Here is a 13,088-nt window from a genome sequence, read left to right on the forward strand (position 1 = left end):
AGCAACACCAGTGAAGTCAGCACAGGCGGTGAGTTGGGGAAACTGATTCCAGCCGGTCTGTGTGGAAAGCAGCAACATTGCATAAAGGAATTTGAAGACAATAGTGTATGAAGCGTATGTGGCAAGCAATGTGAAAATAAACAAAGCAGCAGATGAGTGACTGAACTTTGAAGCTAAGGTTTGAAAAGGTAACAGCAGTCCGACACCACGTCTGTGATAAATGTAAAAGGGAAGGAATTGTAAAAGCGAAGTTGTCCTGCCGACGGGTCAAGCCAGACCCTGTTCACATTCGAAAGTCTTCGATACTTGTCCAGCTGAGGGAGACCAATTGTGTTAAATGGGTATCTGAAAAGGGATCCAAGCCCAGCTGAGGGTGATCTGGGGTGCACGGTGAGTCACCTGAAAAGAATATCCTGCGAACATTGTGGAAAAGGGATGCGAGCCCGACTGAGGGGGATCCGGGTGAATACTTGTGAAAATCCAAAGAGGAAAAGAGGCATCAGGCCCTCTGAATGAAGAGACTTTGAGAAGCAAAGACTTGCATACAGAAGATCCTGATGCTAATGATTGAACTGTATCCTTGTGCTAAAGAAGCCACAGACTGTGCTACGCTCGAGTGAACCACCGTGTCCCGTGCTGAAAACGTGGGAAGGAAGGCCAACAGCCTATATATCCCAATATATCGTTTTTGAAAACTTCTATTTTTTTCATAAACACTATCCCCCACACTATTTGTATTCAAGAGGTAACGACAGGCAATAGGTTTATTAGTATAGGTCCTTTTATGTTGACAAGACACCACTAGGACTGCATTATTTGATGGTCATAGCTTGCTCCCATCTGTAGATTTAGAATTAGATCTGTGTTTTTCATACCCTTGTTGAAGTTCAATAAACACCCGTGAACTGTGGTCACTTGTGTCTGTCTTACTGTGTCGGTCTTACTGTTGATACCATACCTTCCTTACAGTACCCAAATACAATGCTCTGCATGATTTTTAAAATGTTTAATACTAGTCAATGTTAGCATTTGAATAGGCACCCAATTCAAATGACTATTTTCATGCAATGTAATGTGCTATACAACGATCAAATAGCAAACTCCCTGTGAGCAAAGAAAACCAAATCAAATATATCAAGCCTGTTGTCTTGCCATAGACGTTCCTGTTGCCATTTGTTGAATTTTGCAGCTTTGGCTTGCTTTCCATCCATTTAACTTGCACATTTGGTTATTACGATTGTGTCAGTGTTTCATGGCCTCACACAGCATGTGAGAAGTGAGTAGACTGTCACCATCAATTATCCTGTGCGGCACAATAAAGCAGTAGCCCCACCAAGTTAACCACTTGCATGGGGCATCCACATTGTTGATGCTGGCCACTACAAAGAAGCAGCTTTGCAACACATTTCTCACTCTTAGTCATCCGTGCCTTCCCTGCCCCGCTCCCCCTGCTTCTTCCTTCCCCTCATGCATGCAACCGCCCGCCCGCACCCCTCCCAGATTTGGCTGTTTGCTTTCAGAAAGCATATTTAGGTGTGAGCGCAAGGGGAGCATTGCCCGGGCAGCCAGCTGCGGGCCAAAGGCAAAGGGCACCTCCCTAGGGCATCTCCATCGGCTGTTAGCCTGCTCATCCTGGGCACCTCAGCCAAGCCTCTAAAGCTGCCTACAGCAACATCCAGGTAAGAGACAACGACCATTTGGATGCACCACTAGTGCTGCAATTGTGATTTCTTGACTCTGTATTGCATCTACCTGAACTATACTGTTTCGAAAATAGCACCAGTGTTGAATTTAGCTTTTTTTTTTGTATAGCCGCTGTGTTGAATTTAGCTGCACTACGTAGAAGTCAGCCAGGACACAGGTACATATCACACTCCATGCTTATGGAAAATAGACAAAAGCATGGCACATCGCACAACACCACTGCCATAAGAATTCAGCTTTCCCCATCTAGCTGGACACACAATGAGTTTCCTGCACTTGTATACTCTCCAGACTACCTCACAACACCCAGCCACAGGCCAGCTCGACATGGGTAGCTAACAGGGGCCACCCCTACCTACCCCTACCTACCTTTGTATTGGCCAAAATGTACGCACATTCTAAACACGACTGATGAATTAACCATACGTTGGACCTCGGTCCCCAGAGGGCATTCACCTACAGTGCTTTGAGGCCATGCCAATGGAAAAAGGCACTATACAAACGACAATTACATACCTAGACAAGTTGGCGAGTTTGCAGTTTGGAGCTGTAGCAATGAACTAGAAAGTGCACCATGTTAGGTGATGGCCTATATGTTAGCCTGAACATACGTCACAAATCACAGAGAAGCATAGCTTGCAGTCCATTTTCAGAAAAAATACACAAAACCAATGCATACATGTTATACCATATTAGGCCATAGCCAGTTGGCATAGCATAATTGATTCTACATTAAAATGAAAAGGGCATAACAAATTCAAAGTTTCCGCCGTAAGAAATCAAAACTTCCTTTAACAGCACCATGTATTTTGCAATTCACACTGGTTAACCATCCATAAAGCGTTTACAAGACCCAAGCTACTTTTACACTAACCCATGATATGCAGTGCAAATCTCCTTAAGTCAACAAACAGCAAATGCTAACAAGGAGTATGCATTTGCACATCTTTATGTAGAAGCCTTTAGTTTTTAAATAAGTTAGGAGAGGTCATGTCATTTTTGTCAATACCAACAATATGTATTAGAGAACGGTCCATATTTGGTTACAGAAATCTAGGCCACACGCATTTCATTAGGTGGCTTCTTTATTTGCTAGGTCACACGTAGAAAACGCAAGATCAATGCTACAGTGAGATTAAATTATGCTGACAGACTTCTTCTGCATACACTGGTATAGTAAGGGAAGAGCCAGCTTAAAATGGCCATCTCTGCCCCCTCCGTCTAAACTATCACCATCACCACAAACCAGTCAGTGTTCTACACAATGACAATTGCCGGTCAAGTGGCACAGCGAGTAGAGCGCTCGCTTTGGCATCCGTGCAGAGCCTGCGTTCGAATCCCGGCAGCGCCAAACTCAGCGTTTCATCCTTCCGAGGTCGATAAATGAGCACCACACAACGTGGGTAATAATAAGCAGCGCTCAGATACCTGAGGGTTCGTAGCGCTATATAAATGCCAAATTATTATTATTTATTATTATTCTTTACTTGCGGAATTCTAGATCTATCCCAAAGTGTAGACTCATCACAGCGTGTCAAAATGCTCACTTTGTACATGACCACTGAATCAAACCATTTCTATTCTCAAGCAATGAAAACTTTACTGCTGCAGGACACCCAAGTCCAATGGCGTGCAGTTCCTCACCGAATAGCAATGACTGTGACAATCAATTTGCAATCAAATTTGAATGCGGAAAACGTAAGTGTATTGGTATGAACAAGAGGCCCAACACCAATATCACTTTGGGAGAGCAAACTCCTTCCTAGTAAAGATATTCAACTGAACCAAAATACCAAGTAGAAAATGCACAGCTCTAAAAGACCGAGGGTTGCTCACTGCTATCAAGTTTCATAGTGGGCCCTCTCATTGCATACCAAAATGTTTCTCCGACATTTTGTCAAGGCCTGCAAACTTTTACAATAGAAATAAAAGCTTCGATTTTCAAAACTATTAGTTCATAGTGTAAAATTATTTTAAATGGCTGTCACTTTTAATGGACTAATTTGCATTGCAGAATAGCCTTACCTTTGTGACATGATTTTGTAAGCATCAGGGAGGTGACAATCCGTATTCTCCATCTGAAACGGGTCAGCATCACAGATCTTATCATCCGTCCGACCATAGTTTGCACTCTCAACCATAATGACATCACTTCCTGGACAACGAAGGTCGATAGGGTAGCCTTCACAGGACAGCTCCCTCCGGACTAGCCCAAATGGTAAAGCTGCACGGCTGGAAGCTGCAAGGATAATCGGAACAGCCCTGTTAGTTCCAATTGGGAGAGGAAAGAAAACATTGAACACTTTTTCAAGTGCTGGTGCCGTGATAATTTCTGAAAGATCAGACATGGCTAAGTCAACACTGCAGTTAAATATTGCCACAATATTGGTCAATGTTTTTTTTGTAACCTTCCTCTAGGATAATCTTTGAAGTCAATTAACCAATTATTATAAGGCAGAGAAGTTCGCCACAGTTGAGTTTCTTGTACAGCGAGTATTTAGTGCCATTTTTGTTCGCTTTTGCAGTGTACCAGCACTTCAGGAAAAAAACTTTACAAAGCATGGCCCTCCAGGCAATTCTATACTGGCCAAGTAGCCCAATCATGTTTCTCTCTGGTCGTACGGAAGGAAGATAGAGGGGCCAGTGTGTGTATTTGGTGATGGCAACTCCCTTCCTTTCAAACCTTTTTGACACAGACTAATTTGTGTTTGCGGATAGGGGCCCTCCCCATTCCAAAAAGGTCGCACAGATCGGGCCAAGCAATATATTTTTTTTATGTATTTTTTTTTAAATGTTTTTAACAAACCTGTGCCTAACATGCAGGCAACATCTATTTGGTGGGGTTATACTCGGTAGGAAGGTGGGACTCCATTTAGACTATTTCACAGGAAAACACCAAACAGATTGGAGCACAGTACAATAAATTGATTAAAAAACTGACTGGAATAAAGGTGCTGCCACATATGGGGGTGGGGGGCAGTTCTAAGAGGAGTGGGGTACAATAGTATAACATTGTGTTCCTATATTGAATTATGCATGGCTTATCCTCTTGAATAGCCCCCATTAGTGACTTTACATACCCACTAGGACAGCACACATCCAGAATAGACTTCATGGCTAACCCAGCAAACTATATAATTGAGCATTTGCACCTTGAAAGTAGGATGGGCCTCAAAACCAAGACAAACTTCAATATATCACATCTGTGGTTTGGGGAAATCCTAATAACTCAAAACAGGCATTGGAACAAACATTCTTGATATAAATATTGCATCGGTTAACATTTTCAAGCAACGTTATTCAAAAAGCCAATTCATATCAACACAAACTGGTAGAACAACGTGTCATACTTGATCTGGAGACATCATACAAATAACTAAATGGCAAAAAAAGACTATTCTAGAAAATAATACTTGCAAGACTCAAGATGTCTCGTAATTTTTAATTGAACGAAGGGTAACATTTGATCGAATTCGGTCAGTACCATTCAATCGATTAAAAAGAATTAGGCTAATACATACCAAACATGTGGGGCAGAGGATGCAGGTGCAGGGATGTCACCCACTCCTCCTGAACGGTATGTATATAAGGCTTAGGGGCTGCAGGGGTGCCCCCCGCTTCCTCAACATGGGAGGCGGGGGCACCGAAAAAAATATTTCAAAAAGAAAACGGGACCTGCGGCGTCAGCTCCGACCCGCGTTACAGGGACAGATCCGACGCTGCAGAGGTGTGGGGGGACCTGGCGGCGAGCAAACAGGTGTGGGGGTGGGCACATTTGGGTTGCAGTTTGATCCTCTAATAAATGACTGCATGCAGGCAGTTTTTTTCAGAACAAATCGCCGAGATCAATTATCAGACGATCAACCACTGAACCAGTTTCCTTGAATGCAAATATCATGAAATGGAGGGATTTTTCTAGTTACTATACTAAAAAAACAACAAAATATATTATATGGTAAACATTTCAAGCTACTAAGCTTAAAAAGACACTGCCTCAATCCTCCCCATACATCAGCAAGTCATGTCTTACTATCCAAGAACCAATTACTCTTTAATGGCCAGTTATTATTTGGAAAACTGCAATTAATTCATCCCTAACACGAAAAAAGGTGTAATCAACAAAAAACACAAAAATTTAACTTTAAGGCAGTGCACAAAGTGTGCACTTGCCTGAAACCACTGGAGTGATATTGGACTCAGTAAGTACTAGTGTGATGTGTCAAGATTAAAATTGGGAGGGGACAAGTGATTCTATACACTTGGCCAGTGACCTGTAGCACAATACGCATTCAAGGTATGATAATTGACGTAAAGGAGAAAAGTCAATCTCTATTCACCAAGCCAGAAAAATCCTATTCTGAAGTTTCAATGAATGGCCAGAGGCCATAATGAAAAATACACCCAAATTACACTGAACTATAAAATAACTAATTGAGGAAATAAACTAGTGGGACACGGCACCAGCCAGGGTGCAGAATTTGCACTACCCAGCAGCCACTGCCTAGTAATTGACTATTGAGTAAGAAATGATGTGCTGTGTTTATGTGAAGAAATGAGGTTGGACACTAAATTTTTTTTATTGCTGGCAAGTAACTTGCAATTCAAACGTTTGTCCCCTAGCAGCAGAAGTTGTAATACTGCCAATCAAAGAAAAAAACGTACTGGCCAAGTTCAATTTAGAAAACCCCAGGCCCCCTCCACCCCCAAAATAGTGACTAATGTAGATTGCAATCTGTCCACACTTGTGGGATTTCAGCCGTTTCAGGGCACAACTGGAGCCATTTTTCACAGCATGAAATTAAACAGCAAATGTGATGCACTGGCGTGGTGGGTGCCACCCTGCTATGTGCAACCCTCTCTATGCACTCCAGTCCTTTCTGATAGCTGATACTAGATGCCCATTAATCATGCTATCTAGGTTTATTTGTAAAGGAGAGGACGTTTTGTGCTTCATTGTATCCATACTAGCTGGAGATTGCAAAAATGTTACAATCTCTCACAAGTTCTTGCAAATTAGGCCCAAGTAATGTCTGGCCAAATTGAAAAACTCCCTTTCAACGGATATCCATGGAGCAATGATTTCAGGAAGAAGGTGGACAATCAGGTAAAATGCCTTAACAAAGATGCCTTAACATTTTTTTTTAAATAAACACAAGTAGATGGGTAGTTGTCTTTCAAAAGCCATAGATGCTCCCTTTGTCAACACTGCCTGAGAATGAAGATCTTTATGAAGAGGGAACCTTTAAAATAAACATGAAGCCATCTATTGGAGTAGTAGGTCTAAACACAGGGGGAGGCAACAATTCAAGCTATGAACCAGCCACTGAAAAATACTTGTCACCTCAAAGTTATCCAGGTTACACGTACACGCAGCACACTAGTTCTTACTTGCCAAGAGTCATTTAGCAAGCCAATGGCAAGTTGGAATTTTACACCCTGCCAATTAGCTTTATTTCCCGATTGTCACCAGCATAAGAAAAAGTGTGAGGATTTATACAGCTTTGTCCTATTCTCAGATAGAACTTTAAACACTAGAGGAGCACAGAGGCATCCGTGTCAGAGAAAAAGATGAAGGTAAAAACAAAGGTTGAGACATAGAACTACTACTTTGTCTTTAGGAACAACTAAAAAATATTGAGGCGGGCAAGGATTGCAATGCAACTCTTCTTCCCTACATGGGAGCCAGAAGAAACAAAGTGGTCAATGAAAAATATTTGCTAGCAACAAAAGCCATTTGCTCAAGTGCTTATGAGCCAAAACTGAGAACTACCTCAGATTCACAGACCAGATGATGCGTTTGAGCTGGAGGCCTTGGGGGATTGAGGAGAGGGTGCCTGAAGGCAAGACATGGTACCCCCCCCTTCCTGATATTGACCTAACCTACCCTCCATTAGCCTTTATGGGAATGGGATATTGTCAATTTCATCCTTTCCTCCCCTATAGTGTTCCCTTAAGTACTCAGAAGAGGCAATTAGGAGTAGTGCAAATTTCCTGTTCTAAACACCACTCTGGTAATAGGTCGAAGAAGAGTAGCCTAAGGCGTGTGGCAGTGAAGATCAGGCATGTCACACTACTAGGCTCCAAGAAGGTCAGGCAATTGCGGATACATAGTTTCACCTGCAGTCGGTTAGTGGTAGAGGAGAGCATAAAAGGTGGAAATCAGAAGCACATGTATGGTGGAGGTGCAGTCAAAGAAAGAAGGAATTGCTGTGCTGAAGAGCGAAAAGCTGAGATGCTGACATGACGAAGATGCCATGAGTCTTGATGGGGTGACTGTAGGACTGGGAGCCCTTGTGAGGGAAGGTGTACAGCAGGCACTGGCAGGGAGCAGAGGTGGAGCCAACCACAAAGGAAGGCGGGTGCTGAACGAAGCACCCAGTGAACTGTAAGTTAGTTTTCCTGCTCAGAGAGAAACTGCTGACTGGAGCTACAGAGACCCAGTAAGTGTCAGGAGATACATGAATGGAGATGGTCAAACGGAGCTCCCAGGAGAATCTTTAATAGCACATTTAGATACCAGACCAGTACAGTGAATGGAACAGAAGGGGGGAAATGTCCGTTAACTCCATTAAAAGCCGCATCACAATATGGCCCTGTCTTGACAGGGGCTATATGCCACAGGGATGGAGATAATGGGGCAGGATATAGACCTATATCAGGGCATCGAGTTGAAGATATGAAGAGCGCCTCAAGTTGAGTATTACAGAAAAACAATTATCCTAATCATACAAGCAGATATACAAAGGACAAAATGCAGAACAAATTCTGTGCTGCAGAACTGCCAGATTCAAGTCCGAACTTAAGGCCTATTGATATGTTCTGGTAGGACAAATTATATATATATATATATATATATATATATATATATATATATATATATATATATATATATATATATATATATATATATATATATATATATGATACATTACTCACCGTAATCTTATTTCTGATGCTTGTATCTGCTTAGATTGACATGCTGTGCATAGGCCGACATCTAGTGGAAGCTGCGGAGTATTACAGTTTGTTTTTCGAAACTCGAAAATGGGCGTCGACACAGGCGTGCCAGTAATCCTATCCCTAGTGTGACGTCCACTGTACCCAAGATCCCTCACGCGTCTAGGATCCTCAGATTGTATTTTTTCTGACATGAGGAAGCATGAGGAGTAGCGTGAGTACAGATAATCCAAGCAGATAGACAGAAAGGTAAGACTACAAGCAATCATGCGCCTTCTCTCGGAGGGGAGGAAGGGTGGGTCGCATGTGAATCTAAGCAGATCCAAGCATCAGAAATACGATTACGGTGAGTAATGTATCCCTTCTGAGGCTTGTGGAATCTGCTTAGATCACATGCTGTGCATAGATTAGCGAGCAGTACCCGAAGAAGGAGGTGGGATGTGAGAAGGGTCATGAGCAAACAGGTGTCTTAGAACCGCTTGTCCCACTTGTGTATCTGTCTTGGAATGAGTGTCAATGCAGTAATGCTGAGTAAAAGTGTGAATAGAGCTCCAAGTAGCTGCTTTGCAAATGGTGTCGAGGGGAACATTTGCAATGAAAGCCAGAGTGGCCCCAATGCCTCTAGTAGAATGGGCCCTTGGCGTAAAAGGCAGAGTTTTTTCAGAAAGAGAGTAACACAGCTGTATACAGTTGATAATCCACTTCGAGATCGCGCCCTTAGAGACGTGATCCCCCTCTCTGCCTGTAGCTACGGAGACAAACAGTTGATCTGTTTTCCTTAGCGGTCTGGTTTTATTCACATAGTAGAGGACCGCCCTACGCACATCAAGGGTGTGTAGTTTCACCTCAGCTAAGCTTTGCGGGTTCTGGAAGAAAGCCGGAAGCTCGATGGACTGGTTTACATGGAATTTAGATATAAATTTAGGTGAGAACCTAGGGTGTGTGCGTAAAACCAGTTTGTCTTTGTGGATAGTAAAGAAAGGATCCTGCACTGACAGAGCCTGAATTTCACTGACCCTTCTTATAGAGATAATGGCTACTAAGAAGGCCGTTTTATAAGTCAGGTGTTTGAGACTACTTTTATGCATGGGTTCGAAAGGGGGGCCCATGAGCTTAGCTAGCACCACATTGAGGTCCCATCCTGGCGGTGGGTTCGAAATAGGAGGGTGAAGTCTCTTTACTCCTTCCATGAAGGCTTTAACTACTGGTACTTTCCACCACGATACTTTGTTATGGGATGTGGTGTAAGCCGAGAGGGCTGCCAGGTGTACTTTCAGAGAGTTAAAAACCAAACCTGCGTCCAGCAGGTGGAGCATGTATGTTACAACGTTGGAAGGAGTGCAATCAACTGGGTTGATTTGTTTATTCTGGCACCAAATAACGAATCTCTTCCACTTGTCAAAATAACAGTGCCTTGTGTTTGGTTTCCTGGATTCTTTTAGGATGTCCATACACCTCTGTGGTAAATTGAGATGCCCAAACTCTATGACCTCAGGAGCCATGCTGCCAGGTTCATTGAGTTGGGTTCCTGGTGCACTGTTTGACCTTGTTGCTGGGACAGTAGGTTGTACCAGGCTGGGAGTTTGATGGGCTCGCACACCGCCATCCTGCGTAGGTGTGGAAACCATGGTTGTCTCGCCCACATGGGAGCAACTAGGATGAGCGTCATCGATTCCTTGTTCATCTTGTACACCACCTTCCTGATGAGAGGAGTTGGTGGAAAAGCGTACGCAAACATCCCTGACCAGTTCATCCACAGGGCGTTCCCTTGGGAGTCTGGCTGGGGGAACCTGCCTGGGCATTGTTTGTTTTCGCTTGTGGCGAATAGGTCTAAAGTGGGGAAACCCCACTGAGAGAAGAGATCTTCTACGATATCTCTGTGAAGGACCCATTCGTGTTCCTCTGGGAGGGAGTCTCTGCGTAGGGCATCCGCTAGGGAATTGAGCTCCCCTGGAACATGTTGTGATGACAGGAAGATGTTCCGTCTGAGTGCCCATATCCAGATTTTCTGGGCAAGCTTGGACAGATTTGGCAAACGAGTCCCTCCTTGTTTGTTCAGATAGAACATGGCTGTCGTGCTGTCCGTCCGGATCTGCACTGACAAGTTTAGCAGATGGGGCTCGAACGCCCGAAGCGCTCGGAATACTGCCAGAAGCTCTAGCAGGTTGATGTGGTTCTTGGCTACTGAGTGAGACCAGAGACCCTGAGCTGTGTGGTGGAGATGGTGAGCTCCCCACCCAGTCAGGCATGCATCTGTAGTCACCACTGCCTGTACTTCGGGATCGTAAAAGGGTTTTCCCCTTGCGAGATTCTCTCTTGTCCACCAGTGTAAGCTCTGTACGAGTGTTGGCGAAACGACCACTAGATCGCCCCACTGACCACTTGCCTGAGACCACTGTTTCGCCAACCATTCCTGCATGGGACGCATGCGCAGACGCGCGTGGGGGACCAGGTAAATGCATGACGCCATCATGCCCAGTAACCGCATTGCTTTGCGTACCGTTATTTGTTGACCTGACTGATAATGTGGAATTTGCAGTAGTATATTCCGAATTCTCTCTTCCGAAGGGAAGGTCAACCCTTTCTGAGAATCTAGGATTGCTCCTAGGAACTGTTTTGAGGTGCTTGGCACCAGACTTGACTTCTTCTCGTTGATAGAGAAGCCTAATTCGTGGAGGAGGTCGATAGTCCTCTGAATGTTTGACCTGCAAATTCCTGGGGGTTTCCCCCGTTATGAGCCAGTCGTCCAGATAAGGGTACACTGGGATTGCCTCCCTGCGTAGGTGTGCAGCTGCCACCGCCAGTACCTATGTGCTGAAGCTATCCCGAAGGGCAGTACCTTGAATTGGTAGTGGCGACTGTCCACCTTGAAGCGCAAGTATTTTCTGTGGGCTGGGAGCATGGAAATATGAAAATAAGCATCTTTCATATCCAAGGTTGCCATGTAATCCCCCTTTTTTAGGAGGGGGATTACCTCTTGTAGCGTGGTCATACGGAATTTTTGGGGCTTGACATACTTGTTGGCAGGCCGTAAGTCCAATACTGGGCGCATTGTTAAATCTTTCTTTGGCACAAGGAAGTAAGTTGAATAGATACCCTTGTTTACCTGGTGTCAAGGGACGAGTTCTATCGCGTCCTTTTCTAGCAGAATGGCGATCTCCTCGAGAAGGATCTTCTGATGTTCTAAGGAGTGTACTCTTTGTCGTGGAGGGTGGTTCCGGGGACGCTGCAGTAATTCTATACAATATCCTGTGGACACTGTTGACAGCACCCATCTGTCTGAGGTGATCCCTTCCCAAGCCTGGGTGAAGTTGGAAATGCGTCCCCCTACTGGGGTTGCGTGAGAAGGGACCCTGAACTGAGCGTCACTGCTTTGGTGGAGGCGTGCCACCTCCCTTGTTGGGGCTGCCTCTGCCTCTTCCACGACCTCTCTTGTTACCCCTGCCGTAACTTTGGGTAGACTGCTGGTTGTTGTTCCATTGTGTACCCTGTCCTTGGGCATAGTTGCCTCTTTGTGAATTTTGGCCGCGTGGGCGACGAAAATTACTGTTCCCCCTCTGGTTAGGGGGTTTGTTGGTAAGCTGGCCAAGGGATTTGAGAGTCTCGTACTCGTCCTTGGCATTCTTAAGTGCGTCTTCGACCGCTTTCCCAAACAATAGATCGGGTTCCACCGGCTTGTCTATTAATGAAGCCTGGGTTTCTGTTTTGAACCCCGACCTCTTCCCATTGATGGCAGTTGTAACTTGCCAACAGGGTGGTGGAGTTTGCAATCCTTGCTTGGTAGGCGGACGTTGAGGCTACCTTCCTGCCAAACCCGTACAGTCTTTTGCTCTCCTTGTCGGGAGGAGCTTCTGACGACGATAAGGGTGTCCCAGCCCTCTTCCGAGTGTTGGTAACCACTAGGGAGTCTGGTTTAAGCTGTCCTCTTATATAAAGAGGGTCAGACTGGGCTGCCCGAAAAAGTTTTTCGACTCTGATGAGGTTAGGATTCACCAGGGATGGATCTATTCTACGTTGGATGGATTTAAGGATAGGGATGGTCTGAGCGACCGGCCTCCTCTCTCCCACCAACTCTTCTGCAAAGTCCCTTTCCTCCTGTACACCGTGGGTGTCGATGTGAAAATGTTCTGCCGCGCGAGCGAGAACTTCATTAAGGAGGGGCTGGTTATCAACTGGCGAGTCGGTAACTGGGGCTTCGCTCTCTACCGGGGAATCTACTCTGTAAATTTCCTGCTCGTCTTCTACCTCCTCCAGGTCCTCATCATCCGCATAGTATTCAGTCCCGGTTTGTTCCTCCATAATTGTAAACTCCTGGTCCCCTTCAGGGAAAGGCTGTCCTTGGTATCTGGGGTGTGGAGTAGAGTATGGAGTAGAGTAAGGCTGCACCTCGAAGGGTTCAGGTCTTTCGAACCGGGCCTTTTTACTTA

At 44.8% G+C, this 13,088-nt stretch overlaps 1 protein-coding gene across 23 annotated transcripts in view; it reads right to left on the reverse strand.

Annotated features, from left to right (window-relative positions):
• The window catches only part of ADGRL2 (adhesion G protein-coupled receptor L2), a 401,410-nt gene that overhangs the window by 268,956 nt on the left and 119,366 nt on the right, over nucleotides 1–13,088 (reverse strand). For all 23 annotated transcript variants that reach the window (XR_011287781.1, XM_069641616.1, XM_069641615.1 and 20 more), the window contains exon 3: nucleotides 3,730–3,943. Coding sequence is in view for 22 of the 23 variants with exons in the window: in XM_069641616.1 (XP_069497717.1) it covers nucleotides 3,730–3,943 (214 nt within the window). In the remaining variant the exon portion in view is untranslated. The remainder of the gene's footprint in view (nucleotides 1–3,729; nucleotides 3,944–13,088) is intronic.

This window comes from Ambystoma mexicanum, chromosome 1q (assembly GCF_040938575.1).
Source record: "Ambystoma mexicanum isolate Mex_15411 chromosome 1q, UKY_AmexF1_1, whole genome shotgun sequence".
Taxonomy (NCBI): domain Eukaryota; kingdom Metazoa; phylum Chordata; class Amphibia; order Caudata; family Ambystomatidae; genus Ambystoma; species Ambystoma mexicanum.